Source organism: Astatotilapia calliptera, chromosome 3 (genome assembly GCF_900246225.1).
Source record: "Astatotilapia calliptera chromosome 3, fAstCal1.2, whole genome shotgun sequence".
Lineage (NCBI taxonomy): Eukaryota > Metazoa > Chordata > Actinopteri > Cichliformes > Cichlidae > Astatotilapia > Astatotilapia calliptera.
The window spans coordinates 34,881,434-34,895,847 of NC_039304.1; the positions used below are offsets into that span (position 1 = coordinate 34,881,434).

Genomic DNA, 14,414 nt, shown 5'->3' on the forward strand with positions numbered 1-14,414 from the left:
TGTAAAGATATACCATCAAAATGTACACTGATATTAATTTTACTTCATTTAACAGTTTTGTAAAAATGTAACTTCAGTGGCAAACCCTTAAGCATCTTAGCATATTTATACTCATTATATTATTAATATATTGAGCACCTTAATGCACTGCAAATATGCAGGTATGTCGGTGAGTTTTAAGTTTTAAAGGCCTAGAGAGTTCAAAAACTGCACCATATACAGTAGATGAAGATTGAAAAGGATGTAACAAATTCATATGGATTTATTTATGGAATATTTATGAATACTTAAAATGCAAACTGGAAATTCAGCCATTATCAGGTCCTCAGTTGAACTCACATGTAGGCTTTAGGCTTCAGTAGCTTCAGATGTGGGTCCACCTGAGTGGGCATGACACTCACTCGCTTGCTGTGTGCTCACCTGACGACTACCTGCTACCGAGACCTGTCTGCATTTGTACTAGGCAGCTGACAAGACTGTTTAATGTTGGATATGACTATGTCAGGTGTTTGAGCTCTAACACGTAGCTGTGGCATGTAATGTCGAGCAAAGTTCAGGGCTGAAGGGTGAAGAGGACATTCTTCCTAACTCACTGTGAGGGAGTAGACAGCAGGGCTCATTTTCTCCACATCCCGCTCCATCGGACAGAACTGCTGATAAAGTGGACAGCTACGGTCCCATAACACTGCCGGCTTCAGTACGTAGCCACATCCACCGTTGGCCTCAAATAGCGCCGTGTTCAACTGCATGGGCAGGTCTGGGGAGGATACAGAGAGTACGTTTTTCTAAAACAGGTCATAAAGAGCGCTACGTCGTTTGGATACTGTCAGTTGTTTGACAATTTGAAATCGTTCTTGTCTATTTGCTGTTGTAGAAGACAAGAGATTTTCCTTTAAACAAAACATCCACGTTTAAGTGAGAGCATGCACGAAAAGTCTCACCAAACCTAATATGAAATTATTTTTTTCACCGCTGTAAAAAAAAAAGAAAAAAAGAAAAGGGCTGCAATAAAATGATAAAACTGTCATTTCTTCTTTATCATCCTCTGGCTATTACAGTGTTATATTAAATTCTGAAGTGCTGTTTGTCAGAAGTGAACGGCCCTTCATACAGACATACGCTCACCATCAGTCTGATAATTGAGTGCCACCAGCTGGATGCCATGCTGCCAGAAAAGCAGAGGGTTGGGGTTGGTTGAGTCGATCCTGGTGGCCGCCGGGTAGGTTCTGAGCATCTGGCACTCCGTGTGCTGGATGAGCTTTTGAGAGTAACGGCGGCACAGGCGCTTGGCGGCGTTCTCGTTGACGGAGGAGATGTGGTAACACTTTGGTGTGCGGATGATGGCGCTGAGTGAGGTGGAGGGGTTGAGGACAGGAGATGTTTGCTGCTCCTCCCAGCTGAGTCGCTCCGAACCACCTGAGGGACAGAGACACTTTTAAAGGCCATGAAAACTTCTCCATTAAGTGATGTGGGTCCTACATGATTTAAGTTAGGATAAAACAGCATTAACTAAAAACTTTGGCAGTTTTACATCGTGTTTCATGTTTCCCATATGCACCCGCACACATAAACCTCTGCTAACGCCGAGTTCCTCGGGCCAGGCTCACCTTTCCCAGGGGTGCGGCTCTGGGTCATGACCTCCCCTGTTGCACTGCTGCGAGAAGGAGCCGTGCCAAATATGGACTTCCTGCTCTTTCCTCGGTCCTTCCCCCTGCTAGAGCCAGCCGGAGACAAAGTAGAAAGGCCTGGGTTCCCACACAGAGGAAGCAGACAGAAGAGACGAGTCATTAATGAAAGGCAGACAGACTAGAGACACCACAAGTATCCCAAGAGTCTCTTCTTAATCGTAATTTGCTTGAAAAAACCAAAACATATCAGAGCCATTTTCTTTCAGTATTCACTTGAAGGGAATTTAATTTGAAAACTTACATCTGCCATAAAAAGGTGTTTTATAATCTATATTTTGGGCTTCATGTTCTGTAAAGCAACTCAAAAGTTGTTTGCCATTAAGGCCATGAAATTAATCATCTATCAGTGGAGAGGAATAGCATGCAAATGATGTTGTCCTACTTCTTATTTAGCAACAGTACTCTAGTCTCCCTTCTGAAAATACTTCAGATGAGAAATGCCCTTTTCATTTTATGAATGGTGAGTGTTTTTAAATTGATTCAGACACTTGTACATAAGTGGCCCGTTCAGCTAAAAATCACTCCCGACTACACAAAGCTGCAACCAGTCTGCTGCCTGTCCGAATTGGACCACTTGCCCTACTGCCTCTTTCTCATATCTCGGGTCCCTGGAAACGGTAAACAAACAGAATACCAGTGGAAACACAGGCAAGTTTATAAGGGCAGATGTCAGTTAAAGAAAAGAGGAGACAAACAGAAGAGGACGCTCAAGGGAAGAGGCGATAAGAGGTTGATGTTTAAGGGACAAAGAGAAATCTTTTCGAGATAAATGCAAGCATGCAATCAGGGCAGATTCCCGTAAACGGGCGAGATAAGATGTTTTATAAGCACATTTTTTTTAAAAAGGAAAGAAAAAGAAATTTGAAGCCAACTCAAGCATTTCTCACTTTCTACTTATTGCAAGGCAATGAAAGTGCATGAGAGCTACAAGGGCGACATGACATAACACGACGAAGACCCTGCGTTCGAATTTGAACTGTACTCATCCATCAGGACATCCGCAAAACAATTTCTTACTGTCCGGCGTAAAATAACTTGTGTTGTTGTGCCGTCCGGGGAATAACAGCAAAACTAAGTAACTGTATCTTTTCCATGGGAGGAAGATGATTCATCATCTTAGTGGGTGTCCTGTGTGGGATAGGAATGGAGTGTAACACAGGGATATTGGATGTCTGAAAACACGGGGAAAGGTTTGACCTCTTAAATATAACATGGGAGTGGATTAGGGTGGGACAAGATCCAGAAAAAAAGAGAAATGAAATACACAGCATTTAGAAATTAAAAGGAGAGAGGTGAAAGCAGAATATCGGTGGATAAAAGGAGACGGCATGTATAGTAAAGATAAAGAAAAGTCTGTTCTAATGAAATTCAAGGGAACAGGGAGATCTGTTTGGCAAAGAGACGGAGCGATCCCTACCAGGGAATTTCACAGCCTGGCAGTAGATGACGAGGTCGGACAGCTCCTGGGCGATCTGTCGACTCTCCTTCTTATTCTGGGGAAGGTAGAACTCCTCGCCGAGCTCCATGTCGAACACCTACAGGTGCAGACACACACGGGACATGGAGAGCACTGCTAACATTTCACTATATAAGTGTAAATGTAGTGCTGAATCAGAGGCTGAACCACACTCTGAACCTAACCTAACTGAACCTTTCTTTTTCAGTAATCTGACATAATCAATCTTATAGGAATTTCTTTTAAAGGAAGCAGCACGAAGGGCAACTTTCCTTGAGATTAGGTACATTTATATCTCTACCTTTCCTTTGCTCTGTGTAGTGCTATCAGCTTTCTTCATCCTTTTGGGTATTTCATCAGCAGGTTGCTCTTCTTTCTCGGCCGAACTCTTGCCTTCTGGCTTGTCATCAAGTATATTATCTATACAGAAGAGGACAGGGAAAAAAAAAAAGGGTTTTAGTGACACCTGAGCTTTACACCGAGCTGACTGTACGGCAACAAGCAGCCACCAAAATTAGCGAGCCTTATGCCTGTCAATCAAGAAAGCAAAATCTGTGCTAATGCTTGCAATATGGACTCTGATAATGAAAGTATACTAAATGCACCATCCCAGATTCGTATTTTTCATCGGTCAAAGCAGGCAAGTATATTTAAGGCAGAAACTGGCCTGTCAAAGATCCATAAATAACATTTGTGCACTGGAGCTGCTCCTGATATAGTGTACATTAAATCACCAATAAGACATAGCATGCAAGGGAAGAAGGGAAGAAGAATATTTATCATCTGGGAATCTACTGCTTGAAAAAACAAAAGCAACTTAAATGAGGATTTTTCTTGTTTTCTCAGAGAACAGAGTGGCCGTTAGATTTACCTGTTTCAAGTCATTCTGGCCACTCATTAAAAACTTAATAAAAGCATTTATATCATACTGATGACTGACTGTCCACGCTGACCCGCTTCACAGCTGGGAACAATTAAAAGAAGAATTTTTAGTTTTAGCTGAAACTCGTCACCTCGTAAATCTCTGCTGACTACTCGCACGGTTCAGGAGCACCGAAGCTAAAGCGCACAAAGGCCCCTTCCTACTAATATTTAAAGCGATGTCTCTCAACTGTAAACAGGAGCAACAGCAGGGGAGTTCTTCCCATTCCTCCTACTCATTAATCGCAGCCAAAACCACAACAAACTTGAAAATGCAGACGCTTTTTATCACAGACAACGTGTTCAATTCTTGACATCTTCTTCTTTAGAAAAAGAACAAAAAGAAACAACTGTTTATCAGAAGGAGCTGACACTGAATATTTAAGCTATAGACAGCAGCCAGAGAAGTGAGCTGGACCAGACGGTGACTGGAGGGGAGCCAATACTTATCGGGAGAGGGTGGCAAGTTGGCAGCTTAGTTCAAAAGTGTTTGTATTAGCGGGGCCTGTGCATGTGCCAAATGTGTATGGTGAAATGAAGACGTCAGGCTGGGGCGGTAATTGTTCGCTTGCCAATTTTAACATCCAGCGTCTGAAATTACATAACAGCGGCACTAGGTATTAAGAAGCAAGGTTTAATCAATCTAAAGAGTTCAGATGAGAGAGATGGGTTTGTTTTTGATTTTTAAATTGGTCCATGACCAGTAAGTTCCTGTGACTGAGACGAGCATAGTGGAGGAATTAGGAGCGAGCAGTGTTGGGACTGGGACAGGGTAGTTTCCCCTGGTCTGTTGTTTAGTGCAGGGGCAGCGCAGGGCCTGAGAAACCAGATGGCTTTGTTTTGTTTCCCTGATGAGCCTGCCCAGCCACTGGCGAGGTCATGGACAAATACAGTACGGAGGGATGGAGGAAGGGAGGTGATGCGTTTGTGGGAGAAAGAGACATAATGCTGACCGTATATTGTTTGATCACATATAAAAAATATGTTTTTCTCTTTTTAACATGCTGTCCCGTCCAAGCACTGCATCTATACAACTGAGGAAAAAAATTCTGTGTACTGCAGTAAACAGTATCTAGTCACAGGCTACATATTGATATTGCTTCCAGGGAAACATGGCGTAAGTATGGAGGCAAGCTGGGAGGTTGGGATGCTATCGAAATTACATAAGAGCAATAAAAACAAGTCTACATCATAACAAACACTCCTGATCACTCACTAATCATCCTTCGTTAGCAATCTACAGCCGATTCAAATAATCAGGTAATCCCTCACAAAACTATGAATTAAAATAACTATAAAGCAGGACCTGAATAGTACCCGAGTGAACAGTGAATATCTGCGCTACAGATGGCTGCCCTTATTTGTCAGTGGTGCCTGAGGCAGAATGTTTTGCCTGATCGCTCAGGCTGACACTACTACCACATTATTCTTCCTCGTTTCTGTCAAACAATTCTTTGATATCAAATGGACTGAATGGAGTATTTCTTTTCCTGGGTTCCAGATATTATGTAACAGTGAAATTTTTAAATGCTTGTTACCATGGAAGATGGTTACACTACAGCACTATCTGAAGAAAGCTAGCAGCTACAACAGGAATGCAGGAAAATATAGGAGTACGTCCAAAGCAGCGATGCAGCACAGCAGCGCATGTTTCATACCAATGCTTTCCAACCCTTGTGTCTAGTTATTCGGCCGCAATAGACGAGATCAGCAGCTAAAGTGCAGTGCAAAAGTGTCGAGCCACCCATCATTTCTTTATATTTTGCCAGGGGGAAAAAGGGTGATTTTTTTAAACATGCAAATAGAAATAGAAATACGCTATATTGGTCGGAGGGCCCAGTGGTGCCAGTGTCCTGCAGCCTCGCCTCTGTCAATGCGCCCCAGGGTGGCTGTGGCTACAATGTAGCTTGCCATCACCAGTGTGTGAATGTGTGCGTGAATGGGTGGATGACTGGATGTGTAAAGTGCTTTGGAGTCCTTAGGGACTAGTAAAGCGCTATATAAATACAGGCCATTTACCATTTATATAAGACACAAATGTAGTTTGTACAGTTCTAATAAACTTGAAAGTTAGAGGTAGTCATACCAAATACTAAGTACTTTTCAGGAATAGTTCTCCAGGCTTCTTGAAGGACATTCAAAGCTTTTCTTTGGTGTTTCTGCCTTTTGTTATGTTCTTTGTCAAAATGATACCACACTGCTCCCACACAGGTTGAGGTGTAAACTCTGGGGAGACCAATCCATGACTGTTGGTGTTCCACGGTGTGTTTTTCTATCTAGGCCTGCTTTTACTGCACAGGCAGTGTGTTTGGGATCATTATCATGCTAAAAAATGAAGTCGCTGCCGATCAGACACTCAAGATGAAATTACATGGTGGATCAGAATCTGACAATATTTTTCTGTGTTCATAATTTCATCCAGTTTTGGAAGATCCTGAGAACTATTGCTCAAGATTACTTTAACAAATTAAAAGAAGCAAAATATTTTTTAAAAAGAGGGGTCGCTGAAGACTTTTGCACAGTGCTGTAAATTTGCACCAACAATCATAACATTGTCTTAAAACCCAACTGAATATAGTATGTTATGTAGCAATTGGTAAACAGTAATAAGGGAAATTTCAGTGGTTAATTTTTGAAGAACAGCATGAATCTGTAAAAGAAAAGGAAAAAAAGCAGAAGGAAATACTTAGAAAGGCACATCATAGGTGCGCATTTACCTTCAAGACCATACGAGGCAGTAGAGGCAGCGAGGCCATCAGCTAAGTGGAAAACAAGCAAGATAAAATAGGAAGGGTGAGGGAGTAAGAACAGGGTGTCAAAATAAAACGAGAATTAAGTGTTAAAAAGAAGAGAAACAGAAAAACCTAGTGAACAGAAACCGATTTAAAGCTTACAACACAAGAATCTATGAGTAAGTCGTGCACTAGTTAAGTCTGAAAGGATGTAGAAATCTGATAAGTCGCACACTTCAGTTGAATTCTAGACGTTTCCGATCACACACCACAATGCGGGTTTCATTACCATCTGATAGAGACTCATAATCATAATCATAGTCGTCTTCTTCTTCTTCCTCTTCCTCATTGGCATGATTGTTGGGTGAAGTCACTCCTGGAGACCCGTTGCTTGCTTGGGCTTGCATGTGGGCGAGCTGGTGAGCCTGGGAAAGGGGTTAAAATAAAAATACTAATAAAAAAAAATAGAAAATTCTACTTTGAAAGCATATATATAAGTGCCTATGCACACAGCATCTATACTGTAGATATAAGCATTTTTCTTGCTTGAAAGTTATGATGGGGTGAACCTTTTAGCACAGCTCCATCCATTATTGATGTTTGACTGCACTCTAATGACAAACAATGATAGATGTTTAAGGCTCTGGAGCTACCTGGAAGGTTCTTATATTATTTATGAAATTTGAACAAGTTTTGCTGACACAAATGTGTGAGGAAGATGCGTTTCTTCTTCACCTTCTGCTTGAGTATGTCCACCGGTGCCTGATGGGCTTTGAGTTTCTTGTTCTTGAGCAGTATCCTCCCTCGAAGCTGCAGCGGCGATGGTAAATGAGGGTCATCGTTGAAGTCGCTTTCGAAAAGGAAGCGCGTCACAAGGCGTTCGCCGAACACAGTCTAGTTTAAAAACAGAAAAAATTAACAAAAACCACACCATCAGGAAAGGCAAGTCGAGTGCTAAGAAAAGTATCAAGTGAAAGGATGGAATTCAGAGGCTGCGGAAGAATCTTCCAAATACAAATAAAGTAATTTTATCCATGCAAAACAACATTACAAATAAACAAAACCATGGTGATGTTAGCTGGCCTGAGGCACAGAGCTGTCTGCAGATAAAAGAATTTCCTTTATCAAGCTACTCAGAAGTCAGTCTCCAAGGAGGATGAAACGCTCGGAAGTTTTGCGAGATGAAAGCACAATGATATTCCACGATATAGCTGTCGTGCCAAGATATCTGTGGGCTTCATAATTTAGAAAAAAAAAGACGAAGAAGAAGAAGATGAAAGGGTCATTTGCGCCCTGAAGTTCATAAAAGCAAGCGTCTGGACGTTGGCCAGTTTGAATGCCCAGAACAGCTGGGAAAAAAAAACAAGGGTCAAGGAAATCAAATGAGTGGAGTCGCACAACAAACAAGCCTACTTGAAAGGGAACGTTATTCCCTAAATATAAAGGATAGAATAGCTGAACAAGGAGCATGGCTGCCAAACTAAGGATTTTAGTTCCTTTTATTTTATTATTGTTTATTTTTCCCTCTGCCACAAATTAGTGTCGCTCTGAGATTTAAACAAAGACAGACGAAGCTTCTAATTGGGTGAATTTATAAGTTACCTCACAGTCACGCTATGAGATGTCCAATCCAATTGAAAAGAAGTTTTTGTTTTTTACTGCTCAGTGGCATTCTCATCTGTCTCGCTTACTAATCAGTAACTGCAAAATTAAATTAAAGACACACAAGAAACACAGTAACTCTAAGGACAGAGACAGGACTAGGCTGCCTTCATACCTTGAAGATTTCAGCCATCTTTCGTTGCTGAGGAAGAGAGCAGTGGTTCTCTATGGACAGGATGACGGGCATATCAGAATTGACAAACGCAGACCGGTTAATTGCTTCCACCACATCCTGAAGGACCACGGGAGAGAAGATGAAAAGGAAGAAATTGTCGATAAAAGCACTGCAAGTCAAATATGTAACAATAAAACTCAAACAGCTTTGGGTAACAGCTTCAAATTAGATGCAGCTGTAGGCCCCAAATCAGATTACATAAAATAAATAACGCTGACACAATTCGTTTGACTTTCTGGGATTCCTCTCTGGATCCGTCACCCCTGAGTCTATCATAAGAGAGCACTTGTGTTTAAAGATACAGATTTTGTTCTAGAGGCTTCCACCGAGTCAATGGGATGAGGTATGGAAGCAGAGAGCCAGCGACTGATGCCCCAACAATCTATTTCCCCTTTATGAATTAAATTATTCATGTGCATTTCAAACCTTAAAGGGTATCTTAGTGGTGAGTGTGTGGCCGTGGTAAATAACAGGCATGCCATCGTCTCCGTCCCAGCAGTCCAACTCGACGCTCCTACAGCCTTGCAGGAGCACCTAAGCAAACGAGACGTTCACAAGTAAGCGGCAGTTTTCAACAAACCGCACAATCTCAGCGGGCTTGGTTAAAAAACGATCCGGCTTACGTGGCTGTAGAGCTCAACAGAGGACTCTCCTTTGAGCTGGTGCCCAGTCAGATAGGTGTTATGAGAAGACTCGATGTAGTAGTAAGACAGAGGGCATTGCAGCTCCTCTGGATTCATCTGAGATTCCTCATTACGTGAAGCAAAGTTGTCCTTGTCCATCAGGAACCTGATATAAAGAGAAAGATGCCAACAACATGCAATGAAGCATGTTAAAGAAAGAAAATAAAAATAAAATATAAAAGCAAAATGCATCACTGAGGCTGTATCAGCGATACACAAACTCATTATGGTGTACATAAATGTTTAAAGTCCAAAAGGGAGTCGGTAGAAGTTTAGCACTTATCAAGAGCTACCCCCTCAGGCTTCCTACAACAGTGACAACTTTTATGTTGTGCTCTATACATTTACATTTTCATGCACTTTGAAGTATAATGATCTATGATAACTCCTATTTTTCTATACCTTGCAAAACCTTCAAATGACATCCACCCCATTTGTCTCATGCTTGATGAAGGCTCAAATTTCTGCAAGAGAAAAAATTGGTGAGTTCCTTTTCCCTTCTTTTTCTTCCTTCATCTTTCCCCCTAACCATGAAGATGATTTGAGAATGTGAATTTAAGAATCCAGACTTTACTTGTATAATACTGAGAATCTCATCGTAGCTCAGGTTCTCTCTCTGACAGTTGACTAAAAAGTCATTGAGCTGAGGGATAGCCAGTCCCAAGACGCCTAATGACGCGTTCTCCACCCCCGTCCCGTTGGTCACAATGCTGGCTGCTGCGATGGCATCTGAAATCTGCTTCTGGTTGTCGGACATCTGCTGCCTGGTCCGGATAAACAGGCCGAGATCCGACCCGTTACGAGTTAGCAAATCTACAGAGGAGAGGGAGAGATTTAGAGTAAAAGAGAAAGAGGTGTGTATGTTTTTGACTTCTGTAACTTCTCTTTGATCTTTTACCAAGGTCTGGCTGCAGTCCTGTGTCTTTGTCATCTATCCTGAGGTTGGTGTAAACAGGACATGATTCTGGGCTTGAGCGACTGCAGGGGACAGCAAAGGTGTCAAACAGCTCCTTCAGGTCCTTCCTGCTTCGGATACTGTTGAAAAACAAATTACAGAGTGGAGTCCAGTTTTAGCAGCACATCATGTCCCCATGCCCCTAGTATATTAAATTAAATTATTATATAAAGGGTTTTTTATACATATACCGTCACAATGGAAGATTCTCAAATCATGAGTTTCAAATAGTAAGTGTAGACGCAAGCAATCCCTGTGAGCCAAAAGCTCTGGCTTATCTGTATAATGTCAATAAGTGTGGATATCCCTAATATGGTCAGGGGAGAGAAGCTTGTGTCAGACAGAAGATGAACTTGGGAGTTGCTCCAAGAGTAAGATATAAGGATTAATTCAAATTGTGAATCATGCAAAGCTACTCTAGAGTCTAGGGGAAAAAATATGTGAATCAGAACAATAGCTCTTCTTTAATTTTCAGCTTTGCAGCCATGCCACTTGAACTGGGGAGGAGGCGGCCACCCAATCAGAAATACATTTATTTGCCTCTAAATTTCTTTTACAAGAGAGAGTTTGAAGAGTTGCCCAAGAGCTTTTGTCTTTATAAGAAATTAAAAGAAATCTGCTGGGCAGCAGATGAAAGGACACTCTACAATCTAAGAAATGCAGAGGGGCTAAAATTAAAACAATCCTTTGCTTGTCTGGGCGAAAGATGTATGTCCATCCATTTGACTGGGGAAGAATTCATGCAAGCTAAATATTATGAAGAATGCTTGGAAAATGCCCTTGGCACGATAACCTTGAGAGGTATTTTTTATTGCATATGTTTTATCACTGTCTTTAGCTACTATTGATAAGAACAGTAGTTATATAACAAGAGGGCCTGAGCTCCAAAAGCACTGCACAGGGCATGTGCAGTATGTGATATGACATACAGCATATGTGAACAATGAGTCATTACACTTAGCTGGAAAAATGCATTTTTAAATAAAACAGAAGTTATATTTAAATAGTCAGAACTTGAACTGAATGAAGCCAGCACGGCCGACATCTCTTCCTCTGCTTTGGAAACATGTAAGAAATGTAAGAAACACAAGATCAGATCATTTACCTGAATGATTTGAAAAGCTCGACAAACTCGATGAAGCTCATTGTGCTGTCAGAAATCATGAGATTCTGAAAGCCTTTGAAACAGCCTTTACCCCGGCCGTGCCACGATCTGCTGCTCCATGCCCTGCAGGCCCCAAAGAAAAGGAAACATATATTCGCTGGGATGGAAAAAATAAAGTGTTAGACGTCAGTGGGGTCAAACGTGCCCCGCTACAGTCATTTTTCACATACCCTGGCTGGGATTTAGCATTTCCCGAAAGGATTGGAGAAGACTGCGGACGGGTCGGGTTGGACCCTGCCATGCTGGAGGAAGAGGAGGAGGAAGAGGAAGAGGATAGCAATCCGGGGCTTTTACTGGATGTGAGGGAGAGTGATCCGGGGATGCTGTCTTCTGTGGAGCCAAAGAGTGTTGAGTGTGAATAAAGATCGGTCACACAGACAGAAAATTATAAGATCTGAAGCATTTGGTTGGGTTTCTAGAAAACACCAATTAAACTGATCTGGCCTTGTAACTTCTACATGTTACCATGAGTGAGGTAACATCACCTGGATCTTCTTGGTCGATGCTGTCAGACTCTGGACCGTTTCGATACAGTCCTTCTTTACAGCTCCGTGTTTTCCTGGAAACCATCTCGTCATCGGTTGCATCCCCACTGTCTCCCTGTTAAAGGTGTGAGGAAAAAAAGACCGATGTCAAAAATGAGTCTGTGAAAAACCTAAAACCTAAAGTTAGCATCCATGACTACAGCAAAAGGTCAAATTACTGACCCTGACAAGAACCTTCTTCTTCTTCTTGGCTTTCTCATTCGACAGGGGGTTGTTCTTCTGGGCTCCAACCTTGTCTCCACCACCCGTACCCATATTCCACCTCCGACCCCCAAAAAGCTCAATGGCGTGGGCTAGTGTAGGGCCTTCATACCTGCCGTCCTCCTAGAATAGATGAATACAAATGTTACTGTTAATTAAACACACACCACTTCTTTTCATCCATCCAACTCCTCCATCCTTCTTTGTGTGCTGAACATTTTTACAGGCTTATAAAATACAGTCAGTGTCAATAATAATCATTAAAAAATTGATGGGAGAGAGACATGTACTTTTAGAGTTTTACCTGATACAAACTGACATACTGCTTCCTCAGCCACTGCAACCTTTGGTCAGGAAACTTCTTTAATTTCCTGGTTGCATTCACCAACTCCGACAGGCCCTTGTAGAGCATTTGTGCCGTGTGATTGGGGGCCACAAAGTGCAGAAGTCTAATGGCATCAGTCAGGAGATTAGTTAGTTTTAAGTAAAATGAAAATGTTTTAGCAGTGTAACAGTAACTCTATATAAAAGTGCATTTGAATCCTAATAGATTATAAAAAGGCACCAACCTATTGTCTGTGGTACTCAGACCATACAGAAGGCTGAGGCCATTCTCCTCCACTGTCATCTGACTCAGCTTGTTTTGCAAACATACAGCATGAACATCGACACCCTGATGGCCCAGAAACACTGCCTGCACATTCAAATAAACACAAAGTTATGAACTCGAAAGCTAATCTGGGTTTTTAAAATCTACAAAACCAAAAAAATATTTCTTTTTATGACAAACCTTCACTATTCCCAGGTCCAGCAGGCCTTCTGCTAGCCCAGCCACTACAGGCTGCCCCAATCCCAGTGGTTGCTCTGCAGGGGAAGGGCCTCCGCTTTGAGGTTTACCTGCCGTAAATCAACATATTTATGACTGTTTGAGCTGCTGTAACGGCAAACGGAAATTGAAGAGCCCTTGCATGAATGCACAAATTTACAAGCAGTTTAAACTGAGGCTTTTATTCTGTAGATAAACACGTAAAGCACATTTAAAATAAAAAAATATACTTTTTTTTATAATGCCCTTTAAATCTGTTTAAAGAGAAACAACGAGAGAGGAAATTGGTCTCGTCTGTTTGAGGTATAAACATGCTAAAAAAGTTCTGAGAAAAGGAAGGTTTGATGCAGTGATTTCAGCGTATCAAGCCTCCCACACCCCCTTACACTGGTAAACTGGAATCCTATATGAATATGACTCATGAAGAACGAGGTTGCTGAATAACTCAGTAGAAGATAAGGTCAAATTTCTTAATACTAAACTCTTGCAATTTACCCCAAGTGAGTGTTGTATTATCAGGCTGTAGACGTAGCAGACAGCGAGCACTGCCATGGCCGTCCTGGTCGTAATGAATGACCGTAGCGCCTTGCAGCAGAAACTGGTAAATTTCTGGTTGTAGTGACAGCACATACCTGGAAAAAAAACAAGAGTTTGTCGCACGTCTGCTGAGGCACCAACAGCTGGATGTGTTTGCATGTGTGCTTGAGCCTCTTACCAGGGAATGAGCTCCGTGCCATGGCTAAAAGCTCTGTGCGTCTCCTCGGTCCCCTGAAATTCCACTTCTTTCACCACCGGCTCGGTAGACAAGTCACCATCTGAATCCGACAAGTCTCCGACCGAGAATCTGAAGACAGACAGGGGTTAGATGGGTTTGGAAAGAAAGTTTAAGAGCCAAAGATTTTTGCGTCTTTTAAAGTTTTTGCATGCTGATTTCCGAGGCGATTTTCCAAATGCACATCTCAGTATTCATAGGACTCATTTTATTTTTAAAAAGCAATTCAATCAGACATAAGAAATGACCTGCATCTCAACTAAGAAGAACCAAACAGAAACTGAACCTATCCTGCAAGCATTGGCTTGATCAAGCAAAAAAAAAAAAGAAGAAAAAAGTACCATGCATTAGTCACTGCTCATGCTTCTAATTAAACCGTAATCTGAAACATACTGATGATAGCAAGCATTGTTCAAATTCCAGTAACTTATACTGTGAAACAACTTACAAAACATGTTTTTTTTCTGGAGTCGTCTTAAATGAAAGGGAACTAGAAGGGGAGCAGGAAACAAAGAACGAAGAGAGGATGTGAGACGAAAAAAAGAACGCATAAAGAGTTTTCAATAGTTTTTTGAGGTCTTTTTTTTAAGTGGGTGCTGGTGGGAAAAAGATCCAGAACACAGAAGAAAGGTG

At 41.8% G+C, this 14,414-nt stretch overlaps 1 protein-coding gene across 9 annotated transcripts in view; it reads right to left on the minus strand.

Annotated features, from left to right (window-relative positions):
- plce1 (phospholipase C, epsilon 1) overlaps nt 1-14,414 on the minus strand; it is a 78,908-nt gene that overhangs the window by 8,733 nt on the left and 55,761 nt on the right. For 5 of the 9 annotated variants that reach the window (XM_026163075.1, XM_026163072.1, XM_026163071.1 and 2 more), the window contains 24 exons: nt 14,230-14,271; nt 13,725-13,853; nt 13,505-13,641; nt 12,974-13,080; nt 12,753-12,877; nt 12,488-12,632; nt 12,145-12,306; nt 11,923-12,037; nt 11,608-11,767; nt 11,378-11,500; nt 10,216-10,352; nt 9,892-10,130; nt 9,720-9,781; nt 9,258-9,423; nt 9,061-9,168; nt 8,575-8,691; nt 7,533-7,691; nt 7,087-7,222; nt 6,783-6,824; nt 3,446-3,564; nt 3,106-3,223; nt 1,608-1,745; nt 1,126-1,416; nt 594-757 (listed from right to left, as the gene is read on the minus strand). In XM_026163075.1, the coding sequence (XP_026018860.1) occupies nt 594-757; nt 1,126-1,416; nt 1,608-1,745; nt 3,106-3,223; nt 3,446-3,564; nt 6,783-6,824; nt 7,087-7,222; nt 7,533-7,691; nt 8,575-8,691; nt 9,061-9,168; nt 9,258-9,423; nt 9,720-9,781; nt 9,892-10,130; nt 10,216-10,352; nt 11,378-11,500; nt 11,608-11,767; nt 11,923-12,037; nt 12,145-12,306; nt 12,488-12,632; nt 12,753-12,877; nt 12,974-13,080; nt 13,505-13,641; nt 13,725-13,853; nt 14,230-14,271 (3,241 nt within the window). The remainder of the gene's footprint in view (nt 1-593; nt 758-1,125; nt 1,417-1,607; nt 1,746-3,105; nt 3,224-3,445; nt 3,565-6,782; nt 6,825-7,086; nt 7,223-7,532; nt 7,692-8,574; nt 8,692-9,060; nt 9,169-9,257; nt 9,424-9,719; nt 9,782-9,891; nt 10,131-10,215; nt 10,353-11,377; nt 11,501-11,607; nt 11,768-11,922; nt 12,038-12,144; nt 12,307-12,487; nt 12,633-12,752; nt 12,878-12,973; nt 13,081-13,504; nt 13,642-13,724; nt 13,854-14,229; nt 14,272-14,414) is intronic. The other 4 variants (XM_026163074.1, XM_026163078.1, XM_026163073.1 and 1 more) reach the window with 3 other exon arrangements.